The 26,268-nt window shown below is 45.7% G+C and overlaps 1 protein-coding gene across 1 annotated transcript in view; it reads left to right on the top strand.

Moving 5' to 3' along the window:
• The window catches only part of RABGGTA (Rab geranylgeranyltransferase subunit alpha), a 437,416-nt gene that overhangs the window by 311,805 nt on the left and 99,343 nt on the right, over positions 1-26,268 (top strand). Inside the window, exons 15-16 of the mRNA XM_069633985.1 lie at positions 21,711-21,824; positions 22,982-23,069. Of these exons, the coding sequence (XP_069490086.1) occupies positions 21,711-21,824; positions 22,982-23,069 (202 nt within the window). The remainder of the gene's footprint in view (positions 1-21,710; positions 21,825-22,981; positions 23,070-26,268) is intronic.

The following is a 26,268-nucleotide window of genomic DNA, read 5'->3' as shown; positions in this document are numbered from 1 at the left end:
CGACGGAGGCCCTCGAGGACAGCGTATCGACGTCATCGACGCAGGACGCAGACGCCGAAAATGTTCCGAAGCATCCCAGCTGTGATATGGAATATGTAGTCGGACCATCCCATCGAAAGAACATTACCAGGTAAGAGAGTAACTTGTTCTTCTCCTCTAAACCGATCACTCTCCTTTGGGTCATACTGCCCCTATCTAGTGACAGTCCTCTCCCTAAGCCCCTCCTCTGGCAGACATCTTCAGATTTTTACTGCATGCTTCACTGCTGGGAGTCCTCGAGTTTGCTCTCCAAGCTATTTGTATGTTTTTCCATGTTTTTGACGCAAACATTTCTATTTTTGTTATAAAGAAGCTTGTGTGCTCTTTTCTTAATCAGCCGACAAGGGGGCCCCTTGGTCAGTGAAGTTCCACGTCCCTCAAGGGTGAAGATCCATCGAAGATTCGACAAGGCTTCTTGGGTCTACGTCGCGCCCTCTGACCATGACGTAGGAGGAGGGAAGGTCCCTCTTCAGGCCCTGCACCAAAAGCGGGCTACAGAATGTAGCACCTGCAATGTCTCTATTGCCTGCACCCGGAACACTAGGAAGTAGTCAAGGAGTGCGAGATATTCTTCGGTTTCTCCAAGAAAACGACAAAGGACAGACATAGATGGCTGGCGACATGGCTAAACTCCCTGCAGAGTCATCTTCACCCAGGACCGGCCAGTCTGAGGAGCTGTGTTTTAAACCCTTTGAGGGCGCCTCCTCCTTGGGGGCCCAAGACAGGCCAAGAGCCGCAAGTCCACCATGTTCGCCACAGGAGTGGGTCCCAAAGTGGATGGGGTGCGATCAGCCATCACTTTCCGCCTCCATTGCCAGTCTACCATCAAGCTCCTCTTCAAAGAGGAAGTCATCTAGCGCGGCTAAACTGCATGAGAAATCCGAGAAGCCACGGACGGAGGAGAAGAAAGCCATGCAGCCCAAGCAGGCTCAACCATCACAGGGAAAGACCTTGTCAGCGGCTCCGTCCACGACTACTGCTACCTCGACAGCTACGGGTGCTGATCCTATGAGGGTGGCTCCCACGGCTCAGTGTCCCTACCCTAAGGCGCGACACCGCCGCAGTGACTTTGCCAAAGTCTGCAGGAATGCCAGAAGGGGTGAAACTGGCTCAGGCCCCGGTTCAAGACCCTCACGATGGAAAAGGGGGATGACAAAGAGGCCCTGAAACGGCCCTCCCAGGCCGTCACCCCAAACCATGGAGGTCTTGTCCACGGACGACAAAGATAAAGAGTCCTTACATACGGCCCACTAGGACGTTGACTAGGAGGACGATGACGGTGCAGTGCCTAGTTTTCCTGTTCTGCCTTGTTATTCGAGGGACATTTCCTTGGATATTCCGTCGACTCTACACACCTTGGTGTCAGAGGTCCAGATGAGGATGCCTCCTGTTCTGGTAGCTTTGGTTCCCCAGCTACCCGATCAGACTCGCGCGAAGTAGAGGAAAACATCCTCCTACGCCCCCATTTCAACCTCCTTCACCACTTTGGGCACCTTCTTCTGCAGCAGACCCAGACAGTGGTACGTGAACGGATACAGCCACGATGACGGATGATAACGAAGACCTTGTCGCAGCAGTGAATTGCCACATTTGGATGCTTCAAATAGGGTGTACCCACCGGATGAGGTGGGATTGTTCCACTCCATGATCGCCAGGGCCTCCGAGCTATTCCAGCGTGTGCCCGAAGAAACCAAGGAGGGTTTCTTGCATAAAAGGGGCGAGGCCAAGAGGAAGACCATCATGGTGGTGCCTTTCCTGGACAATGTTTAGGTTGTGGGCCTGGCACTCCTGAAGAACCCTTGCACAGCGCCAGCCAAACAGGATAAGCTTGAGGAGAAATATAGAGTTCCAGTCTCCGCACCTAAGTGCCTGAGGTTGCAGCCGTAGCCGTATCAGGTGGTGTTGGTGGCTGCGAGAAAACGGTCAGCCAACCCCGTCCTCGTCGTCTTCGGTCCCTCCGGACAGTGATGGGAAAAGAATGGACACCATGGGAAAGTAGGTGATTTACACTGTGGCGTCCACTATTAAGGCCGCCAACACACTGGCGATCCTGGCCAGGTACGACAGGGAATTGTGGTACAAGCTTGGACCGATCCTCCCCGACGATAAGAAGATGGAGGCCATCACTCTTTTCCAGTAAGGGGAAGTGGCGTCTGATCACGACATCACAGTGGCATTGAACGTCGCTGACAAAGGGTTCTAGCAAATGGGGAACGGCGTCTGCCTTCGTCAACAAGGTTGGATGAAAGCCACGAATTTCCATCAGGAGGTCCAAGCAAAGGTGCTGGACATGCCCTTCGACAGAATCTTTTTGGGAAGGCTGTCAACGACGCCCTCCAGGCTATCAAGACTATTACAGAGACGACCCGTTCCCTGGGCACTCTCGAACAGCACCATTTGTCTTCTTTTCACTCCTCCATGGGAATTCGAGCAGGTCTTTGTTAGGGTTTGGTCTTCCTTCCTGCTTGTATGAGGTGTGCTTGGACCTATGTCATCTGTGGAATGTATGCTTGGAATGGTGAGTATGGAATGTGTGTGGTTGAGTGGGTTCCAGCCCAAGGCAGTTGAGATGTTAGCCTGGGTGGTGGGAGCCAGTGGGCTCTTATCCTGATTACTCTTAATCTCCTGAAGATCCTGTGTACCAATTGATGATCTATGTAACTGGAATAAATCTACTGAAGACTCCTTCACTGTGACTGTGTATCCTCCTTTTTATCTACTTAATGACTGAGAGGCAAGCAGAACAGCCTTCAAAAGGGTTCCCCACATCATACCGACAGCCTTCCAGATCCTCAATGCAAGAAGCCTACAGAGGCTGTTCCCAGGCCTACAGTAGCAGAGGATAGCGTTGCTGTTAGCCGCAGGGTACGACTCCGGCAATGAAGGAAGCCTAAACCGACTGGGACTTTGGTCCCCCACTCGTGCACTCCGGTGGGAGGCGGCTGACAAGGTTTGTCAGTGAGTGGAGAAAGACAGATGGGTGCTGGGCGCTCTTGCCCAAGGACACACCCTGGAGTTCCAACACAGGTGTCTGCGGATCCCCCTGGTTCCCCATTAACAGCAGCACATCCCTCAGCTTCTGGAAGAGGTACAAGCCATGCTGTGAAAAGGAGTGATAGAGCTATCTAGACTATATAGACTAACTATCCGAAGTCCTGCTAAACGCCATCAAAGAACGCACTGTTCCTAGGTGCCAGACTCAATAAGGTGTCTTGCCTGGCGTCGCCTTTGGAGGAGAGGTTAGCAGCCTTCAAGGAAAGGTTCAACGGCTGTCGTCGAGGAAGACCGCCACAGTGCGGGCCATCAAGTTGTTACTGAGCATGATGCTGTTCTGCATTTACCTCTTCGTCTCTGCAGGTTGCAGATGCGACCCCTATAGGAATTCTTGGACGCCCGCTGAATACAGGTGTCTGGAAGCTTCATAGACAAGATCTCTCCCAACAAAGAGTTCAGTTGGGCGATAGGATGGTGGGGCATACACATCGGATTTCAAAACCCTCCATACCACAGACGCCTCCCTAGATGGTTGGGGAGCGCACACCAGACGTCTGCATGCCAGAAGCATGTGGCTGCAGGAGAAGGATCATCATATCACCATCTTGGAGTAACTGCAGTGTTCTGGGCCCTCAAGCTGTTTCTACGGTCTCTAAAAGGCAAGGTGCTGAGGATCTTTGCGTCAACACCATCACCATGTTTTCCATCAGGAAGCAGGGGGGCACTCGATCTCCAGCGCTCTCCAAAGAAGCTCAGGACGTGTGGCGCTGGGCTGTCGGACAGGGGATGTTCCTCGTCAATCTCCACCTGGAGGGAGTCAAGAACACCATTGCAGACTCCCTAAGCAGGGAACTGCACGCCTGCCACGAGTGGAGCTTCGTCAGGATCAGCTGCACCGCCTATTAATCAAATGGGGCACACCCCAGATCGACCTGTTTGCAACGGCAGCGAACTCCAAATGCGAGAAGTTTGCCAGCAGATTCCACCAGCCGAGGAGCCTGGGGGCGCATTCTCCTTCCCGTGGGAAGGGCTGTTTCTGTACGTGTTTCCTCCATTCCCTCTCCTGCTATGAGTCATAAACACACTCGGTGTCAATGCAAGATGATTCTCAAGATGATTCTCATCGCTCCGGCATGACCAAGACAAATTTGGTATCCAGTCAAGCTGCCAGTGGTTCCGTATCTTCTCACCAGAGGTGGAGGTGCAATCCTTCATCACAACCCAGGATCGCTGAACCTGGGGGCTTGGCTCCTGCAGCCCTAGTAGTGTTTAGAGGATATGAGTTGCCTACTGAGGTATCCACTTCATATATGACAAAAATGTAGAAAAAATATTACCAAAAAAATAAATAATACAAATGTATTCTTTTTTCATTTACAAGTTTTTTTTTTGGTTTTGCGTGTAAAAAAAAAGGGGGTGATTGGGGGGAACACCCCCATTTCAAACAAAAAATTTAAAAAAAAGATTCCATTTTTTTTTTTTTTTCAGTGACATTTTTTCGACATTTTGGCATTCAAAATAATGTAATTCGAAATAATCACTATAAACCGCCTGCGCACTGCATGGAGGTCCTCGCCAAGGCTAGGGGTCATCGACCTTGAAATGCTACAGTTACAAGTGGAAGCGTTTCGCTAGGTGGTGCCAGTCACAGAAGATTACCCCTCCTGAGGCTCATGGCCCGACAGATCCTTCCATACTTGCTATCCTTGGCCAAGGCCATACTGGAACACGCCTCCAAGGTACATCTAGATCTTATCTCCGGCTAAATCAGGTCTCCAGTAAGATCTTCACTTTGGTCCCACCGACTCGTCAAGGAATTTCTCAAAGGGCTTTCCTGATCTTTCCCGTCGGTGAAGGTTCCTGCCCCGGCATGGGAACTCAACCTAATTCTGACAAGGCTCATGGGGGGGCCCTCTTCGAGCCTATGCATCAGGCCCCACTCACGTTTCTCTCATGGAAAAAGGCTTTCCCTGTGGCTATCACCTCTGCCTGAAGGGTAGGTGAGATCCAGGCCCTATCCTGCAAGCAACTGTACTTGACTTTCAATTCCACCTCAACAAGTCTTTGGTTTTACCTGTTTTTTTTCCTGAAACCTTTGTTGCTGGCAGAAAGTGTCTTGCACTCACTCGACGTTGTTCGTGCCTTGAAATTCGAAGTGACATGCATGATGAATTTTTTCACTACTGTTTTTGGACTTTGGTTCTGTGAACCATGGGAAGGCCTTGTCCAATATCTTCCATATCAAGGTGGCTCTCCGGCTGAATCATGCACTGTCATTGGTTGCCCAGACGTCAAAGAGCCCACTTCACCAGAGCGATCGCCGCAACGATGGCGTTCCTGTCTGGTGTGCTCCTGCTGGACATCTGCAGGGCTGCTACGTGGAGGTCCACGCACACCTTCACAAAGTTCTACTGCATCAACAGGGATTACAGGGAGGAGTCCAGAGTCGGCCAAGCAGTGCTACGCAACCTGTTTGCTTGGGGTGAACCTGTTCCAGAGGTAAGAGTTAATTGCTTCCTGTGGTTGTGTAAGGTTGTACTGCTATGTATTTGTTATTCATGAGCATGTGAATCCAGGGCAGACCCCATGCTGGAGAAGGTTTGTTACTTTCCTGTTATTATTGTTCTCCAGCATGGATTCGCATGCGAACCCTCCCTCCGACCCCTCTGCGGCTCTTCTTGGTCATACTGCCACTTTCCCTGCTTCCCAAATCTGAAGATGGCTGTCAGAGGAGGGGCTTAGGGAGAGGATTGTCATTGGATGGGGGCAGTATTACCCCAAGGACAGTGACTGGTTTAGATGAGAAATTGATTTAGAGGAGACATTTTTGTTTTTTTAAGTGAAAATTAAACCGTTTATTTTCTTTTACCGAGGATTCCCAGCTTGACTGGGAATATTCATGAGCATGTGAATCGATGCCAGACCCATGCTGAAGAACAATAGTTACAGGTACGTAACTTAAACGTTATTCATCATTGTGTCGTTAGCCAAGAACACATGATATGACAGTTCTTTTAGAAAAGGTAAATGTTAAGAAAAATAATACAAACTAAATACAGCAATTAATACACCTATTAAACATCTAATTTCCCCATCTATTTCTGCAAAGGGCAAATATAGGTACATAGCAACATTCTAAAATCAATTAAAACTGCTTCTCAGGATAAGACAATTTGTCATGTGATACATGACAATGTGCCGTCGTGTTATACAAAAAAAATTAGCAGACAAAACGACATTCTAAAAACAACTAGCTGTTCTCATATTCACCAATATATATGCCTCAATAGAATCCCAATTGATCCTAATTATTGTCCACTTATATGTTCCCAGTCATGCTCCCCCTGAGCTGGACCACAATTGCATCAATGGGATGGCCAAGGGAACGTGTTTAATTCCCAGCAATCACTACCAACTACTCGAGTCAGTAGTCTTCCTGTACCATCATACCCGGATAATATTCAATTGTCTTTAAGACCTGACTACTCAAACCACAACATCAATGTACAAGGTGTGCCTTTGACTGTGGCACAGCACACAACTCCAAGCAATTCAAATTGTCATTCTTTGATTCTAAAATGCCGGGAGGGAAGCTTTAAGACATGACCTGAACAGGCACAGTGTGTGTAACCTCTTTTCAGAGCTAGTTAAGTTAGAAGACGTTTCTTCCCTGGACATTGAACAGATAGAATTTATTTCCGATACCACATGTTCAGTGGTGCGACTTTAGATTCCTTCTGGGGTAGCACTGAACACAATTTGGAAGGCCAAAATGCAGCTTTTCAACATGGGTTTCTTGGTGGCTCAAGATCCAGCTCGTATGACTACAAGAAATGACCCAACACAGATGCCCACTGACATTTACAAGAGTTCTGCAAACATGACCACAATCGATTCCACCACAGTCAATTCTGAATGCCCACTATGTCATAACCACTAGTAGAACCACTATGTTGCTCTTTCTCTATCACGAGTTGGAACACTCGTGGCCATTCACATTTGCAAGCATCCATTTCCAATTTTCCGATTGAATACAATGTTATAGCATTACAGGAAACTTGGCTTACAACAACGCCAGCATGGAAAAACTATGAATTTGCTTTGCTATCAGCTATTGCAGGAAACAGACTCAACCCTTAATACAATCCCATAATGTCACGAGGCACAATGGATTCTACATTACTCCAAATTGTATGCAGATCCTAATTTCTCACATTCTGCTCATCTGTCAGTGAACCAAGAAAGGTAGAAACTAGAATGCTCTCCAGCCACCTTAGAAGACTACATCAAGAAGATCAGTCCTTCAAGGGCCATGGGCCCTGACAGACTTAGTAACTTCATGTTCAAAACTAACCCATCTGCATGGGCTGAAATTCTGAGTGGCTTATTTCAGCAGATTATTTCATCGCGATCCATTCCTCCCTCATGGAAAACCTCTATAATTGTGCCCATCCATAAAAAGGGTGACCGTACCCTACCGCACAATTATAGACCAATTGCACTCCTAGACACACCCGACAAGATTTTTGCTACATTGGTCCTTCGTGACTTTAATGCTTGGACAAAGGCCACCAATAGAAGAAACCCATTTTAGACGGGTTTCTTGGAAGGCATGTGCACTAATGTACATCTGCTCTGCCCCAACGCAATAAAATCCCAGTCACAGGCATCAAAACAGGCGATCTACTTTGCCTTCGTAGATCTGCACACCGCCTTCGATGCCATTTCTCGGCCTCCTCTGATATCAAAATTGAAACGAGATAGCTGTCCTCACACAATACTACACATTATCTACTTACTTCATTCCCATACGTCCATCCGTATCAGATTAACTTAAGAAGGTCTGTTGTCCACAGCGACTCCAACAGCATGTGGGCTTAAACAAGGATGTCTACTTGCATCTGCAATTTTCAATTACTTTCTGCACAAAGTCTTTGAAGCAATCCCGTCAGATTCCCCGAAATTGAATAATAATCCTATTCAAACTCCCATGCATGCTGATGACCTTGTTCTCATCTCGAAAACCCCAATTGGTCTACAAAAGCTACTTGATGTGTTTAACATCTACACAGAGAGAAATTAATTGAGACTCGACACTACCAAAACACAAATTGTGGTCTATGGCCCCAAGAATTCCAATACAAACCAATTCAAATGGACCATTAATCAAACCAATTTGGTGGTAGTCCCAAATTACACCTATTTGGGAATGATATTTGATGGCTATGCCTCAGACTCTGGCCATTTTGGGACTATGACCCAGAAATTGGATACAGCTATCTCTCAAACTGAGGTCATACTACATTGTTTCGGTACCTTCACCCTTAAACCAGCTGTAATTTATTGGAAGCAAAAAGCCATTCCTTGCATTTTATATGGTCTAGAAGCCCAACTACCATGGTCTACTAAGGTCTTAGACAAACTGGAGGCTAAATTTGGAAAGCTGTACTCCATCTTCCCCAGTGTGTTCCAGGGCCCTGGTTACGTTATGAATTGGGTATAATTTCCTTGCATGCGCAGTATCATTGGAAGATCTGTGCCTTGTTTCGCAAATGCCTGATGTCTACTCATGACAATAACATGTTGAAATATCTATCAGATTATGTGTTTACAACTAACCACAATTTTGTTAAATGTTGGCTGCAAGATATCTATGCCATCTTGACACAAGCTGAAGTAACTATTGATGTTTTAGTTTCCAATTCTGACCGAGCCAAAGGCTTGATTTATCGTAATGACTGGATTAACACCAGAACCGACTGTTTGTGATACAAAGATGCCTCCCTTGAAAGATTCAGGCATAAAAGGGCTGGCTCTGTGGAACCCTACCTGCTTAAATTCCCTTCCCCAAAAACACGCTCTGGAATATTACGGATGCGTTTCAATTTGTGGCATACCCGTGAGATTTTGTCGAGGCGCAATCTAATCACAGAAGATTTGAATTTCTGTCGGTTTTGTTTAAACTAAGAGATCAGCGACTTGAGCATTTATTGTCTTTATGTCCTTCTTTCATCTGTGAACGTTTGAAGTTTTTTGCCCATCATTGTACTCATTTAGGAATGTTAGACGCTGCACAAAGATGGTCCACTCTGTTATGTACTTCTAATGTGTCCTTGGAAATAGCGATTGTAAATGTTACCGTTTCAATGAATTTAACTCTTTAAGCTGCATGTTATTTAGTTATTTTATATTGTTTTTATTTTTTCTGTCAGTTCTTTTTGTCTTTTTTATTGTAAAGATTTGTATATTGAAAAATGTATTTAATTCAGCTATATCAATAAAAATTGTCCACCTATATAAAAACAATTTGCCAACCAATGGGACACTGTAAAATGGAATTCAGAAGGCCAAAGCGGTTCTACAGTAACTTTGAAAGGGGAACCTTATTACTTAAACAAGTGCTGAGTCATTGGGGAAAACCTAGAAAAGCGGGTACCACCTTCAAATTATTGTGCCCAATCCTAAAAAAATTGCAAAAATTGCTGGGAAATGCATTACTCAGTGTATTAGCAGCAACATCAGAGTGCAAAAGCAATAAAGTGCATATCCCATTACATAAGTAGTGGTTAATGTATTCACATGGTAGCATGTTCCCAAGTACCCCGGCTTTCAGTATTCTTGCTCTTGTGCGCCATGCTTGATGAATGTAGCTTGCTGAAAAAACCACAAAATGTATGTCATTGCTGCTCTTAAGGGGCAAAAGAGCATCACCTGTTCAGCATATTCTGTGTGCATTACAAATTGTCTTTAGGAACTTACACCTTGCCACTCGAAAGCCTTGACAAAAGAACAAAAAGTGGCCAATGGATTCCCGGCCGAGACCCCATATCAAACATAATTTCCGACAGGCTCCCACTTTGTAGTACGGTAAGGCAGGTTCAGTTGAGAAAATCTAAATTTCAGGTACAAGGTGGTGGAAGGGGGGGATTGACCAGGTCTAAGTATTTTTCAAACTCCCAGTGCTGGTAATTCCCATGGCCAACCCACTGCACGCATTAACCAATTTCACTTCGGCTATCTCCCGTGAGGTTCTTTTCACTTTTTCTATGCCACCTGGGATGATATCCCAGGTTCATGTCCAACAGGGATGTTTTGACGTGTGTAAACCAGGATAAAGATCTACTACCCTCGGTTTCCAACTTGTGTATTAGTTCCTCACAGTATATTTTAAGCTCGGAAGTTAGCCATAATCTGAGCCAATAGAGTGTCGGTCTGAGTGACATTGCTCTGGATTTCCCTAAGGCCCAATTCCAGATAAACAGGGTTTCCCAGGCACGATGTTGGTAGCCCAAGCAGCCTTTTCAGGAAGCGTCTTTCAACCAGGCCCAATTTATTACCGGTCGAGTGACCCCAGATCTCTGCCCCATACATAGCAGCTGATTTTGCCTGTGCGACATACATTGTGAGGGCCAGGGTGATGGCACCCTGGCCCTGAGTGGTAAAAAGTCTCCATATAGACTGCCCGTATTTTTCTGCAATGTCCAATTACCTTGATCATTGAATGTTACCCCAAGGTAATCGTAACATTGCACCTGTTCCACTGGTGATCCATTGATGTTCATTGCGAGTTTCATGATTTTTTTTAGTTTGGGACGAAAGACTAATGATTTTGCTTTCCCAATATTGATCTCGAAATGAAGCTCGCAGCATTCCTCTGCAAAGGCTTCGAGGGTGATTGCAAGCCACTTCCCGGATGTGTATAGGAGATCAGCATCATCTGCGAAAAGGAGCATTGGGACCACTTCATGGCCTAATTTCGGCTAATCTTGGCAATTCACTCACGTAGCATATTACTTTGTCAATATATAACAAGAACCAGATGGGGGGGCAAGACACATCATAGACACCGCAAAGGGATCAGTTAGTTCACCCCCCCGACTCCCAGCGCACTGAAGCATTGTTAATAGAATAAAGTTGGACTATTATTTGTAGTAGGTTGGCTAGTACCCCCTCTTAGCCAAGAATGCCCACAGCATCTCCCATGACACGCAGTCAAACGCAGTCCTGAGACCGATGAACACAGTAAACACATGTTTTTTCCTGACTCTGTATTTATGCGTGCGCAGATGTACGTGAAATGCCTGGTCCATGGTGCTTATTTTTGGCCAAAACCCTGCCTGGAGGTGGTCAAACGCATCTTCCTGGATCACCAATGTCTGGAGATGTTCATAGATGGCTCTGGCAAATAGCTTCCCCCACGCTGTCCAATAAGGAGATTGGTCTACAGTTTCCCGGATCTTCTTGCCCTCCTTTTTTTTATAGATCGGAAATATTGTTGCATTTTGCCAGGAGGAGGCGACCGTATTAAATCTAAGAATTGTATTGAAAAGGTGCCATAACACAGGCACCCAAACAGTTGGTTCATCCTTAATTAGCTCTATCGGCATTGGGTCTTTCTGGGAAAAGATAGCATTATTAATCTCCTGTATCTCAAATTGGATTGGGCCCGAGGTATCCCATCTATTCCAGTACTGTGATGTAGTACCCTGGGTATCTGGTGGAACCCCCATTACATAGAGGGTCTGCAAATGTTTTCGCCAGTTACTTGGACTGATGTTGACAGCCACATCCTTCTCATTCCCTTCTCATCCTTCCATTTATACCCACTAACTATCTTCCAAAATGAACTAGTATTTCCAGATTGGGTGCCTCATGCAATTTATCCCATTCTCGCCAGACATGGTCCTCTTTTTTTTTTTTTAATTTATTTTTTTTAGTCTTTATCAGGGATGTATACCTTGCCCTGTGACACCTCAATGCCGTTCTATCAAAGCCCTGGTGTCTTTTTAGGCAATTTAGAATATCAAGCTTAGCCAGTTCATAATCGTCATCAAACCAGGTGTTCTGTTTTATGGCGCGTTTCTTTATACTCTTATTGGACCTGGTGACAAAAGGTTGTATGGACGAGACCAGATTATCATATATGGGGTAGGTATTAACATTACCAGGATCCATTGATGGGAGCCTTTCCAAATCGGGCAGGATCGACTTGCAGATACTTGGTCTCAATGAGTCAAGGTTAAGGTATGGTTAATTCTCTGTTTGGAATGCCCCTGGATTTGGACAGAGTAACTAGGATTACTACTATGGTTGCTCTTGTGTTTGCCGAAGTTAATCAATGTTTGGGACAGTGGTTTATGGTCACTTCCCTGTTTTTCCCGGACTTCAAAGACTTTTGCGTTTGCCCACAGATTCATAGATGGAAGAATGTAATCTGTGTGCGAGGTGCTATGGTTTCCTGGAAAAGGAGGTTTTGCTGGCTGGTCCTGTCCAAAGCGCCCATTACAAGCCCTTAGACCCATGCCAAGAAGGGTGGCAGCACAACCAGGGGCCGGCAAATGAATCTAGGGAAGGGATCTCCCATACCTCATCGTAATCATCCCAATCCTCCTCCAGGTCCAAGAGGGGCTCAGTTTGCAGGTTCTAGTCACCGACCAATATGCCCTCATGTGTTTCTCTTGTTTCTACAAGATTCCTTGCCAATTCAATTGCGTGATTCATGTTTTTACTTATTACCCGATGGTTGAGCACCTGGTGGACTGAGCACCATATACTGGACATGTAGAGAATTAGACTCAATATTAGAAATGTGCCAGTGAAGAGCAGTGCTAATCCATGTTGCTAACCCAACAAACGGCCTGCCCTTTGACCCCTTGCTAGCCAGCACATGGAATACCTCATACCCCTGAAATAAGATCATACCCAATTCCCAGGTTTCCTGGAAGCATACCACATCATAACCCGGAATGAAGCTACACCATTCAGGAAATATCAGATGTTTCCTGAGGTCACCTATGTTCCAGGAGATGAATCTAACTCCTCTCTCCTTTTGGCTTTTGCCTGAATTCGGGGGCAGATGTCTGTCAATCTATTGCCTCCAGTATGGTATGACTGGCTACTCGAAACCTCCTACCCACTAGAACCCCTTACTGCACATCCATTCCCACAGGATACATGGTTGGCATTTTGAGCACTGGTGGGATACATTTTGGCTGTTGGCCTGATCGAAATTCTTGACCCAAGGAGAGGATATGCCCTGCGTTCTGTGGCCAGTAGGCCTTCCATTAACCAATCTTTTTTTTTCTTTTTTTTGAAAGGACCAAAATTGTGTCCTCAACATGATTGGGTAAGCTCTATCTAACACACTTTAGGATATCACTTCTGATAATGGTTATGCACCCTCTTACATGCCTAAAGTAGTAGTGGATAAGCTTGTTTACCAGGGATCCCTGTGTTTCGTAGGACCACTTTGCAATTTTCCCCACATTTTATAGGGTGACAAAAGGTGTTTTCGGCCATGCTCTCGCAATAGACTGGTGCGCTGGGTGTTTGTGGGACTCCTCACCATGGTCGTGTGTCAGCCCACCTATTATCCGATTCCCCAGTGGGATTGTATTGGGGGTAGCGATACATGTTGGTGTGTGTTTGTGAATGTTCAAATTGCAGGTCTGCATATTTCCCACCAAATGATGGGATGGCCTTTCCTGGTCTCTCTTCTGCCCTCTATTTACATAACTAGATGCTTGCGTGTTTCCAACCAGGGGTTAATGAGAGTTTCTCTTCTCCCTGGTGTAGTCCCTGACCTCTGTGTTAGGCGCATTACTTGCTCCTTTAGTTTGTTTTCCCAGGGTTAACCTGTGATTATGACGGTGTGCTTCTACTGGGGCAACTTTGGATGTTTACTCGCTTATCAGGTTACTATTAATCCCATTGCCTATCAGGCTACCGATGTCCTTATATGAGCGCGCGCTTGACAGCCTGTCCCTAATAGGAGTACGGGCGTCCTTGTATGAGCGCGCCCTTGACGGTCTCTGCTTAATACATGGGGTAGAAAAATGATTTGAGCAGGAGAAACCTCTATTTTTTGTAAAGGGGGCTGTGATGTGAGAAGAATAAACATATAGAACAGCAAGCAATCCCCACTAGCTACCCACCTCCCCACACTATAGCTGTAGGATTAGCTACTCAACCTGAAGTGATCAATATCATCGAGTTACGTGTTCAGCCAGGTACATAATATCAAAAAAACACATTTTAATTTGTATATTTCAAACAATTATCATCAAATATAAAAAAATAAGAAAACCAATACATGCGGAAATTGTTGACAAGATTGGCACAAAAAAAGAAAGAACACAAGATGGAATCTAATCCACACTTTTGGCTGTTTCTCTAGCAAATGCAAGTATAATTCATATGCATTGTTTATGCATTGTTTTGTTATGTGATGTTAGTAACAGTGAATGAGACCATGTCAAGGAATCAAACGAACATGGGGGGGGAATAGCGTCTACAAACTAGTGTTTTCTGGGACAAGGGACAGCACTGTCGTAGTCTAAATTTGATTAGTGGTGACCCACGGCCCGTCTTCAGGAAGCAGACGGTTTAGAAAGGTGGTCGATTACACTGAAAGCAAGGCGCCTATGCATCAGGGTAAAGACCTAAAAACAAATAAAATGGACTGAGTTAAAAAACTTGTGGTAGGTGGTCACACAGAACATTATAAATGGAAGAGTAGGGGTCCTACTAACCTTAAATGAATTTCTTTTTAGGTGTGGAGGGCGAGTTGATTTGAGTTTTAAATGGAACCTGACAATAGGTTCAGACATCTGAGTTAACCCGCAGCTGTAAGCAAACAGATGTATTTTAAAAATGGATAATTTTATGTCCACAAACATATAGTTGCTGCTTTTGCATGTGTGGCGACAGATGAATACATCAGTTATTACCATCTTTGGGTGATAGAGCCAAAGCCTTCCAATGACGAGTGTAAGAGGCAGGTTCTCGTAGAGTCAGCGGACTGAGGACTGCATATCCCACAATGCAACAGTGTTCTATAGGAAACATGTAAGGAGGGTATGTTGAACCTGTGCATCATAGTTACTGGAGCTGTGTATGCCCAAGTGTATCTAAATTTGAGTACTTACTCCAATCCTTACACAGCCCCCCTCCCAGCACTTGTCTGCACTTACCTTGCACTTGCCACCAGCTGGCCCTTATTATTTATCTTGTTATTCTTGTTATTTGTTATTCTTGTTCTTGTTATTTATCTTGTTATTCTACTACCCCTGTACTGCACTTTCCCCTTGCACTTTCCCTTCCCCTCTTCCCATGCACTTGCGCGATCTGAATGACACCTGGCCTAGTAAGATCGTTGTCTGTCTTCCCTTTGTCCCCCCTTTCTGCCTCGTTGCGCCTTGAAACACTTGTGTATAGGCGAATTATAAATGCCATGTCATATATCATATGTGGCAATCGTAATCTCTATCTTGCCCTCCCTCTCCTCAGCCACTGGCTTCGAAGGAACCCCCCAGTATCTCATTCTGTAGAGCTTGATTATCTTCATCTTCAAGTGCCCAACTAGAACTAGTTAGGGTTAATAGATCCTTGTCATTTGTATATACCTCAATGATCTGGGCCCCTGTGTCTCCATGTGCCAAGATGAGGAGAGCAACACCTCCCCCCTTCCCTTCAAATTGTCCTATCTCATAGATATCCAAAGGATCTTGTGTGTGGGTGGAGGGTTTTAGTACAGGGGCAACATTTTCTGGTGAAACGTGACCATCTTCTATTACAGATATGCAGTTCAAAGTGGCTCTGGAAATTCTACCATTCAAATCTGCCTTCTTACCATTTGGACCTTCAATATCATGCAATAGATCTTTTATTTCTGTTATGAGTAGGTTGGCATCCCTTATTGGTTCAAATTGTTTAAATACCCTCTTGCCGCTCCCTTTAATGAGATGGATTCTACTGCTTTGCGATTTCCCTGGGTTGATAAAATGGGGTAGCCTTTCTACTCTATAAACATTCGATGACCCAGAGTGCATACAAGCAGGTGACAAAACAAGCTAAGATGGATTAACAGTTTAAGGCAAATAAAACCAATTATCTCTGTTGACAGATATAATACTTCAATAATATAAAATATAAAAATAGAAGATCGCTCTCTGCAATAAAATGGTAGTCAAATTAAAACCAATGGCCGAGATCAATTCTATGTCCTAGGCTAAATCTTAGAGCACAGAATGTTTGATTAAAAAATACAGCCTGGGGAGATGGGGCCAAGGGCTCGGAGGGCTCACTTATAAACCAGGGCTATTTCCACCTTTTCCTGGGAACACACTTAGTTCAGGATTCCCTCCTTATACCTTGTCGCCACACTGTAACACTTACCAGCTTAAATGCAAGGATATGCTCGTTATGTTATGTACCAAGCCCGATGGATATTTCCACTGGACACTGAGCAAGGGGTCAATATGGGCTAAGTTGCCAGTTCCGTCTCCGTGCAGGGTTACGGTCACTGAGCCTTTACGACTCTATACACCTCCATGGGCCATGTAGGCCATAATGCTAGCAAGGCAAACCCCACAGCTTGAGGAGTACACCGAGTCCGGGGCTCACCCTCCCTACGCCTGTTATCATTCAGTGTCCTCTTTTCCCAGCGAGCTGGACAGCTTGCATGCAACTGTGATACCTCCCATTTTTTTTTTATATCCGCAGCTGTAGGAGTTCAGGACGTTTAAACTTTACCTCATGTACATGGGTGGATCCTTCCTGGGTGGACGTCGCCAAAGGGAAGTCATTTTTAAAGCCAGCGAAGGGTGAAAGCAGCTTGCTTCACTTCCTTGAACTGCATTGCGTTGTAGTTGATAAAAGTCAAGTGACACGAGTATTGGGGAGAGCACTGCCTGACGTGCTTGAACTCACTGCGGGCTCCAACTCCCGTGCCCTTGATCCCCAGCGGGCTTCAGCCCTCGCAGGGTGATTCTGATGTTTAGTAGTGGCAGGGGCAGAGCTTGGATGTCGCCAACTCTCGGAGGACAAAATAACCCCTAGCAGCTCCTGCGGGCTCCAACTCCCGCTCCCTTCATCCCCCGTGTGGAGATTCTGATGTTTAGTAGTAAACATCAGAATCTTACCAATGCGTTGTGACTGGGAGGCCCACTGCTTGGGGTTGGTCATAAGGTTCTGAGATCCATGGTTTGTACCCATTGGGGAGGCACAATGATCTATGATGGAAGAAATGAATTTGGGCAAAAAAATGAATGAACAAGGGGGTTCATTGCATTAGGACCAGTTGCACCTGGTGATGTGATTGCATTTATCAGGGGGTCTGCTTTAGTATATGTTACTGAACAGTAAGAAAACTGGTGGGTGAAAAAAGTCTTGAGAATACAGATTTCTGGGCTTATTGTTAGTGTTTCAATGCAGATGCAGTATGTTAGGCAAGATTGTTTGCAGTACCCTTTGGATGCACTACAATAACCTTGACCTCCTGTCAATAGGGACCCAACCTTTGGTATACGTCTGAACTACACAGGTTGGTAGTCTGGCTGAGCAGCCAGGCTTATCTCAAGAGGGGTCAATGTGAGCAGTAATGTTGTCACAGAGTTTCACAGTGGCAGTTATTCAAATAAACACTTATACTCTAGGTTTCTTGATAAAATAATTATTAATTTATTTTGCATTCAGTTATATAAGCCTTCTTCAGAATGGGCTAAAACATGTAACACTTAAAATACACTCCAGAACAAACTCTTAGTTTCTCTAAATCAGATGGATACCCATTGGGGATGGCACACAGACACTTCCTACACCCTCAGGTGACTTAGATAGCTAGGACAATGTGGACATTGATTTATCACTGGTACATTTAGAGCAACACTGAGTTTGATGCAGAGGTTAGATAGGGGAATAAAAGAAAGGTTAACAAATAATTCATAAACTGGGAAATACTTTTGAAACCTTGCAATGTTCAGTAAATTAACCCGTTCCTATGGAAAAGATAAAGCACAAAGGTAAAGAAGAGTCTCTCGGGGAGCCAGGAAAGCCAATGTTAATTGCACAATGTCTTCTTTGAAGGTGGGTAAAAAGTCTTGCACAATGTTATTAGAAATGTTTGTTGAAAATAGAACACTTGAAGGGCCACAAGTTGGGAGGCTTTTGAGGGGCAGAGCTATAACAACTCTGCAAGGTAACCAAGACCGGTCTCAACTGAGAGCAATCAAGGCTACACAACAAGAGGTAAGTTCTCTTAGACTTTACAGTACCTCTGGATAGAAGAAATGGTTCCAGCTGGCTACTGTTCCTGTACAGCTCTGCAGATACTGTTGTTCCTGAGCCTCAGTCGTGTGGACAAGAGAGAGCATGTCTAGGGACTCCTGCTCTGCAATGGGAAGGTCGGTAGCAGCAATGGGCAAACGTCAATTCAGCGGTCCTTGAGTGTTTCAGCTCCTCGCGTCTGACCGCAAATAGCAACACTGCGGTTCTCAGATACTGCTTCTTGCAGCTGTGGTCCAGCACTCTGTTGAGGTGGCTCAGGCTTGGTCAGGCCTGCTTCAGGGAAGTCCGGAGGATATTCCTGGCACTCTGGTCCGACTTAAAAGCAACGCACACAATCTGGTGTTCCTCTCCCTGGCACTTCGGTTCCAGCAGCAACAGCAACGGAAATGCAGCCAGCTCAGAGAGGATGTCCAGACGGGCTTACTTTGAAGTTGATTGGTCCCACCAACTCAGAGGGAGAAGTCGTCCTTGCAGGGCTTCTCTAGTCGAGGCAAATTTGGAGTTTCAGCACAGCAGCAGGGCTTCACCGGGAAAACCAACGTTCCAGGAGTTGCAACAGGCGTCCCTTCCAAGTTGTTCTTCGGATTCCTTCGTCCAGTGGTTGAGACTGCCCTCCAAGCCAAAAAGTTTCTCCCATTCATTCCAGCCTAGCTGTCAATCACACAGCAGGCTGGCTGTCCTTGCCGGACAGCCAGCCGGCCAATAACCTTTGGGTGCATTCCTGTAACCAAGGGGATTAAGCACAGGGAGTTTCGGGCACCTCCCTCACTTCCTGCCCCTGCTAGACATACTGGAGCAAGAGGCGGGCTTCACTCGTGAACCCCGCCATAGGCAAAACAAACAAAGGGACCAAACCTGGTTTGGCGCACAGAGTCAATCTCAAGAAGGACCTTTCCAACAAAAAAAGGCGAAAAAAGACCACCGGAGCCATTTTGACAAAATGGGCACCAATGTTTGCTTTACTGCAGCTGCGAAAGCAGCCCGCGGTAAAAACACACACTGGTAGTAAAAAGTAAACCACTGCCAGCAGCCATTAATTGTAGAAAGGGTAACATAAAAATGTTACATAAGAAACTAGACAAAGGGGATACTAAGTAACCCATCTAGCACCCTATGGTAAGAATAGTGTGTGCTGGTTCTAGAAAGTTATAAAATCTAAGTAAAGTCGATTTCATTTCACTGCTCTTGGAAACAGTAGTTTCACCAAGAGAAGGTATTTAAACCTTTGGGAAATCTAAGAGACTTCCCTGTGCCACTGCACTGAAGGTGCTGATTGTCACACTGTAAAGATGATGCCGATGGAGTTTGTCAGACTCCAAAGTCAAAAGAAACAGAGTCCAAATCACAATAATAATAGAGAGGGTGAGAAAAAGCGCTCACTCTCTCCAGATTAGAAATTAAAAGTCCTAATGTCTAGCAAAATAGCTGGGGTCTCCGAGGTAGAAGGGAATTGGCATTTCTGAGAATTCTCCCTAACACAGTAAATCTTAAGGGGTTAATGCATGTCTTGGTGTTCAGGTTTCTCAATCGTTCTGCTCCTGCTGTTTTTTAAAGCGGCTAGTTATCTACTGTGGTAAAGAAGATGTTGCTTACTTCTCAGTGTGTTCAGGCTGTGTTTGTGTATACCCAGTGTGGTACTGCTTTAGACAGGAAAGGGCGCTTCGCAGATTGCACAGTGGCAATAAGTGATTGCACTGACACTGGTCACATATTCTGTTTGGCAACAAACATCCGGTGGCTTGGATATGCACTGGGTCCAGACAGACCCAGCCTCCACATCTGCCCACACATACAGCCCACCACTTTGCCTGCAAAAGGGCTTTCCATATATGGCACTTCCGGACCACAGAGGGCAGGAACAAGGCCAAAGTATAAAATGGTTAAAGGGCAGGTGGATATCTTGTGGCACGCCCATTTTAGAGCATAATGGCAATCTTAATGGCATTACGCGGTAAAATGCAAATGTGCACAAGTAAATGGTTAACAACACGGTAGAAAAATATCTGCTGCCACTAGCCCATCCTGGACACATTATTGTAACCAAAAAGTTACAAAACAAAGTTATAAGGATACACGGTATCCTTACTACACTTCACTTTAAGGTGATGTGTGCAGCTTTAATAATACAAGAATTCCATTAAGGGAGACTGGGTCTCCCAGTACTTATAATCTTAGGGACTGATCAGTTTCCCAATAAAAGTGAGCAAAAAGCAAGGGAAGTAAAGTTGTGGGTTTTACATGCCTCCAAAAAGTCAGGTCAGGAAGCAGACAATAGCAAAAATAAAGGGTGTCCCATAGAAATCTATGTGAGGAAGCGGCCAAAAAAAAATCTCTCCTAACAAGTGGCAACATGGGACTGGGCTTCTATGGGTTTCATATGAAATGTTTTCCTTTACAGCAAACCTTTACGGAGGACGCATGGCACACCTTGCTGTTTGGTTTCAGCTCTTTGCACATATTGCACATTGCTACAGAGCACTACTCCTTTAGATTTCAAATTGAAAGAGAATACAATAAGCATGGATACAGGGTACAACTCTATACAACCTCAATTTACCACCCTCTTAATGAGGATGCTGCTTGTCCATCTGCTCACTGAAGGTGAATCTCAAACCGTGTTACCTACCTGTAACAATAGTTGTGTAGTTTGATATGTTATACATTCAAAAAGCAGACACATCCTTCCCAAGAAGTTGCAACACAAACTGGAAGACTTAATACAACACATTTTAACTGTCCTGTTGCTATAGAAAGCAATCAAAAAAATGGAGCAGTTGCATAGGCTATTGCAGACCTTGGACCACCACTATAGGGCTGTCATGTTCCGACACATTTGTGCCCACCCCCTTCACTTGGACAAAGCCTTCAATTTTGTTTTTACAGAAAAGGGCAGAGGATTTTAGCCTCAATCACATGGGACTAGTGTTATCAAGCTTAAAGCCTGTTACAGGCAAGTAACTTGTTTGTAAAATTATTGAGGAAAGATGTGATAGTCTTCTCACATCTTGACCCTGTAGTGAAGACTCTGTGGATGACAGTAATCATTAAGATGGTCAATGTCTCCCCTTCATGTAGACCAGCTGAACTCCTCTCAATCTTCTTGCCTTTATCAAGACATGTAGATCATTTTGCAACCCTTGGGAATCTTATTTTTCAGAGATTGAGGGAAAATGGGATCTGATCACCTGTTAATTTCCCCTGTTTCTGCTTACCCACCTCTTTCTTGGTTTTAACTCTTAACACAAAAGTCAAAACGTGCAAAACCAGCTTTCATTGTGGAATTCCAATAATCCATGTGATTCGACATTTGGGTGAATGTTCTAGAAGGATGTTTTGACTACTGTGCTGAGCGTGAGCTAAGCTTTGCTGCACCCTCCATAAACGTTGCATAAACCGGTTGGCTTTTTATAGAGTGAAGTTATGGTTAGACTGGCCCTCTGGCACACAACCCAGGACCAGATGAACCCTGAGACTGAATTTCCCCAGAAGAAGATGGGTCCTCTGATTGATCAATGAGTTTGTGTGGTTGGTTGCTCCTCCTTCTGTGTTGATCTAACTTGTTTTCCTTCTCTCTGTGTCAAACCTGCTCTTTCTCTCTTTTTTTTTCTTAGGGTCTCACCGCACTCTCCCACCTGGAGCACCTCCTGCTTGTTACGCACATGACCCTAGTTTCCAATGACCTGCAGTCGCTGCCTTCTGGGTTGACTGTGATGCTTTGTCTGGAGGTAAGTGATGATGCCTTATTCCAACTCCTAGATATCATAGCTGCATTGGTCTCTTCTTATCAAGGCCTCAGTAAAAGCTGTACAAGTTTTTCTTCTGTGCCTTCACAAATCAGCAAATGCAAAACTGGCAACTTGGCATCAATGCTGAATCGGTGTCTACTATCGAGTATGCTGTGAATTACATTGTTTACTGACTGAACTGTTACTTGTATCTCTGTTATCACCAGGCACCGAGCAATGTTACTGCGAGAAGGGACACTAGATGTCCCTTTGTCACTAATGCTTGCTTTCAGTAGATGCTCTGCAAATTCCATATCGGGGCTCACTGCTGTTCTGATGCCTTTCTGCTCCCTCCAAGACCTCTGCAAATGCCTGGTCCCTGGCTCACTGCGGCACCCAACCCTGTCAGTCATCCCTTAAGATCCCAGTGCCACTAGGTGACAAAGTTTCTTAATGGCTTCATCAAATGTGGCACAGTTACAGGATACTGGGTATCGCTATTACACCAATGTCTGTTTTTTGTTCTGGACACCTCTCAATGTCCTGGTGTGATGATTGACCACATGGTCTCACTACTGCACTGGTTTTGTTTCTGTTGCATTCAGGGCCTCAGCCAATGCTGTATGTTTACTGCTGTAATGTTTGCTCCCTACAGGCCCTTAAACACATACTATGACTCTCACTGCTTGAGACTGCTTAACTGGTGAGTGTGCCTCTATAGGGGCTCAGCTAATGGCATCCTTTGATGCGGTCACAAGGCATAACCGCTGCACCAATTTCTGACTGAATCCTTCAGGAGCTTAGCCAATGACACACTTCAGCTCTTGGGGTATCACTGCAGCACACATTTCTGCTCCCTGTACATTCACAGCCTATACACGGGACACTGGGTAATAACGCTACACATGTAATAGCCTTCTCCCGCCAGGACCTCTTCCATTTCCATACTCTAACTGGGTGCCGCTGCTGCATTGTTCTGTATGCTCTGCCAGTGCTGCCCTGTAACTGCGTATCCTAGCTACACAGGTCTTACATTTCTCTCGCTCTCTCTCTCAAAGTTCTGTGATGGCTGAAGTCAGGCTCCAGACTCATTCCTTTGTCCTCCTCTCAGATACCACCAATGATGTTAATTACTGCCGATTACTTATCTTCTTCAGGTTTTAGAGGCTGATGATAACCACATTGCAACCCTGGAAGGGGTGACAAACCTACCCAAACTGGAGGAGCTCTCACTGCGCAACAATTGTATCCTTCTACAGCCTTTTGGGCCAAAGTGCGTTTGCTGCCCATGTTAATATTTCAAGAATGTAGTGAATGTGACTCTGCAAACTGTTTGACTGTGAGTAGGTTTATGTGTTTCTGTGTTGCTCAGAACAGGAGTGCATACTGTGTGCAGATCCTTTTCCTAGGGAACTATGCAGGTGTATCTGGATTTGGGTATACGCACATTGTTTTTGTGGATCTGGGCAATTGTGTACTGTTGTGGGAGAATTCCGTCTTTAATGCGCAGGGTCTCTTTCAGGTTTGTTGATGGCACTGTTGGATTCTGGGTTGATCAAGATACTGCTTCCCTGTGTATTTATCAGAGGCAGGGTGCTGGCTGACATGCTGCCCTTCACTCCCCTGGTATTGTTCCAGTGCTCAAGAGTGAAGGGATTTCAGCTGCTGCCTGACATGCTTCCTTGGTTTTGTCTGTGTATTTTTCATTGATTTTGTGAATGTGATTTATTCAGCTAATAGTTATTTACACCTTATATTTAAATAACTGCCTCATTATTAGTGCCCCTCTTGCCCCCTGTACTCTTGTAGTGCTTAGAACCAGTTAAAAGAAGTCTTGTCTAATTCTAAAGCGATTGGGGGGTGCAGGAAGGCACTAGCTCCTCCCCAACATTTGCCATATTGTTCTTTGGCTTTCTTTCTGCCTTCTCATATCAGCAAATGCCTTCTAAGGAAATCCTTTTCCCGGGGGGAAAGCTACTGCTTTTGCGAGTTATGGGGATTTGTGCATGTGAGCCAGAGGAGGGGGCTGGGACTGTCTACTACCAATACACATCCTCTGGTGCCTGAAAGTCTATTGCTGATGTGACTGGCCAGAAGGAGAACACTAACTCTCTGTGGATGTTTTAAGAAATATGTATTAAATAATAGTGTGAATGGCCTAGCTATCTCTGTTCCCTACCTGAAGAATAACTAAGGTACTCACTAGTCATTTGTTTCTTAATGTCCACAAAAAAGAATCTACCGTTTAAAATCGATTCCTATCTGACCCCATCACTTATAACAAATAAAGGGAAGGAGAATGATTCCCTTATCCTGCTTTGTGCTTTCAGAACTGATTCTCTTGATATATGCTCTTTTCTTTGGCAGTTTTCTTTATCAATGCAAACACTTATTGATATTTTATTTCTATTGCGCTCATACACAAGTGTTTCAGAGTGCGAGAGGGCAAGGGAAGGGGAACAGGGGAGAACAAAAACAACGATCTTACTAGGCCCAGTGACATTGAGAACGTGCAAGTGCAGGGTAGAGGGGGAAGGGGGAGAAGTGCATGGAAGGGGGAACAAAAGGAGAGTGCGGAGCGAGAAGGAAAAACAAACAAAAATAATAATAAATAAAAAGGCAACAAACAATGGGAGTGCAGCCAACAAGTGGCAAGTGCTGGGTTTATGGCAGCAGGCCATGTAGGTCTGAAAGTGCAGGAAGAAAAGGGGAGGGCTGTATGGGTACAGATACAGACCCCAGTGCAGGGGGTGGCCCGGAGGCAGTGCGTGAGGGTGGCAAGATGAGCAGGTACCTGGGCCCGGAGGATAGAGGGTGGCCGAGGGAGAGTAGAATCAACAGGGGAGAGGAGAGGAGAGGAGAAGGCAGAAGCAAAGAGGAAGATTTTGAGGTGCTTCCGGAACCAGAGATGGTTCTCAAGTTTTAGAGTGGCAGGGAGGCTATTCCAGAGGGAGGCCCCAGCCGAAGACAGAGATCTACCCCCAACTCGTTTCTTTGAGAAACGACTGACCCTGAGGGAGTTAGATGTAGAAGAGCGGAGTGCTCGAGATGGGAGGTATTTGCAGAGGAATAGCTGAAGGTATGTTGGACCCAGGCCCCAGAAAGCCTTGTGGACAATGCAGAGGGTTTTAAATGTAATCCTTGCATCCACTGGGAGCCAATGGAGAGATTTCAGAGCTGGAGAGATATGATCCCAGGGCTTGAGGCCAAGGACAAGTCTTGCAGTCCTGTTCTGGATAAGTTGTAAAGGGTGGAGAGTAGAGGCAGGTAGATTAAGAAAGAGACTGTTGCAATAGTCCCACTTGGAGAGAACCAGAGCTTGTTAGACAGTGAGCTTCAGGGGGAATAAGAGTAAAGTAAAGGAAGAATACCTCTGAGGAGGTGCAGTAGGATGTTTGACTTTTTTGATACATCAGCGATGTGGGTGGAGAAGGAGAGTGTGGAATCAAAGATGACACCAAGGTTCTTGGCCTCGCAGGTGGGGATAGGAGGAGGGCCAAGGGAGGCCGGCCAGAGAGTGAGGGGAAAGGAAGGTGATGGTGTGCCAATGAGGAGGATCTCTGCCTTGCTGGCATTAAGACAAATATCGTTGGCGGCACACCAATCTTGAATGGCAGGCAATCAGTGATGAGAGAGGTGGAGGAGGTGGCCGAGGGCAGCCTGAAAATGAGTTGAGCGTCGTCTGCGTAGCACTGGAAGTTTGAGCAGAAAATGGCAATACAGCGGGCAAGGGTTGCCAGGTATTGGTTGAAAAGCCAGGGCGAGAGGTTAGACCCCTGGGGAACACCACAGGTGGAGAGGAAGATAGATGATACGAAGGACCCAAGCTGGACCTGGGAGGGTCGATCAGAGAGGAAAGAGGTCAGCCAGGCCAGAGCCTGATCGGTGATGCCCAAGTTATCCCAGAGACGGTTGAGCAGGATGGTATGGTTGACCGTGTCGAAGGCAGAAGAGAGATCAAGTAGGATGAGGACAGAGGGAATGCTAGAGTCAAGGTTGGAAAGCATATCTTCACGGATGTTCAGGAGAGCAGTTTCCGTGCTTCTGCCAGATCTGAAGCCTGACTGATGGTCCTGGAGACAGCCAACAGAATCAGAATGAAGGTTTAGCTGAGAGATGGCCAGCTTTTCAAGGAGTTTGCCTAAGAAGGGGGTAATTGGGCGATAGTTGGCCGGACAAGAGGGATCCACTGTGGGTTTCTTGAGAGGATGCACAAGGGAGTGCTTAAGAGGGGAGGGGAAGGATCCTGAGGCAAAGGAGTGGTTGCAGAAGTCGGCAAGGGCCGGAGCGAGGGTATCAATGTGGTCCTTGAGAATTTTAGAGGAACAGGGCTGAACCTGTTTTGACGAGGCTTTCATAGATCGGACTTATCTAGCGACCTCATCTGGGGAGAAGAGAGGAAAGGAAGAGAAGGAGGGTGGGGGGGTGGCTGTAGGAGGGTCAG

Source organism: Ambystoma mexicanum, chromosome 13, assembly GCF_040938575.1.
Source record: "Ambystoma mexicanum isolate Mex_15411 chromosome 13, UKY_AmexF1_1, whole genome shotgun sequence".
Lineage (NCBI taxonomy): Eukaryota > Metazoa > Chordata > Amphibia > Caudata > Ambystomatidae > Ambystoma > Ambystoma mexicanum.
Note: the sequence above shows the minus strand (reverse complement) of the source record. Positions and strands in the feature narration are given on the sequence as shown.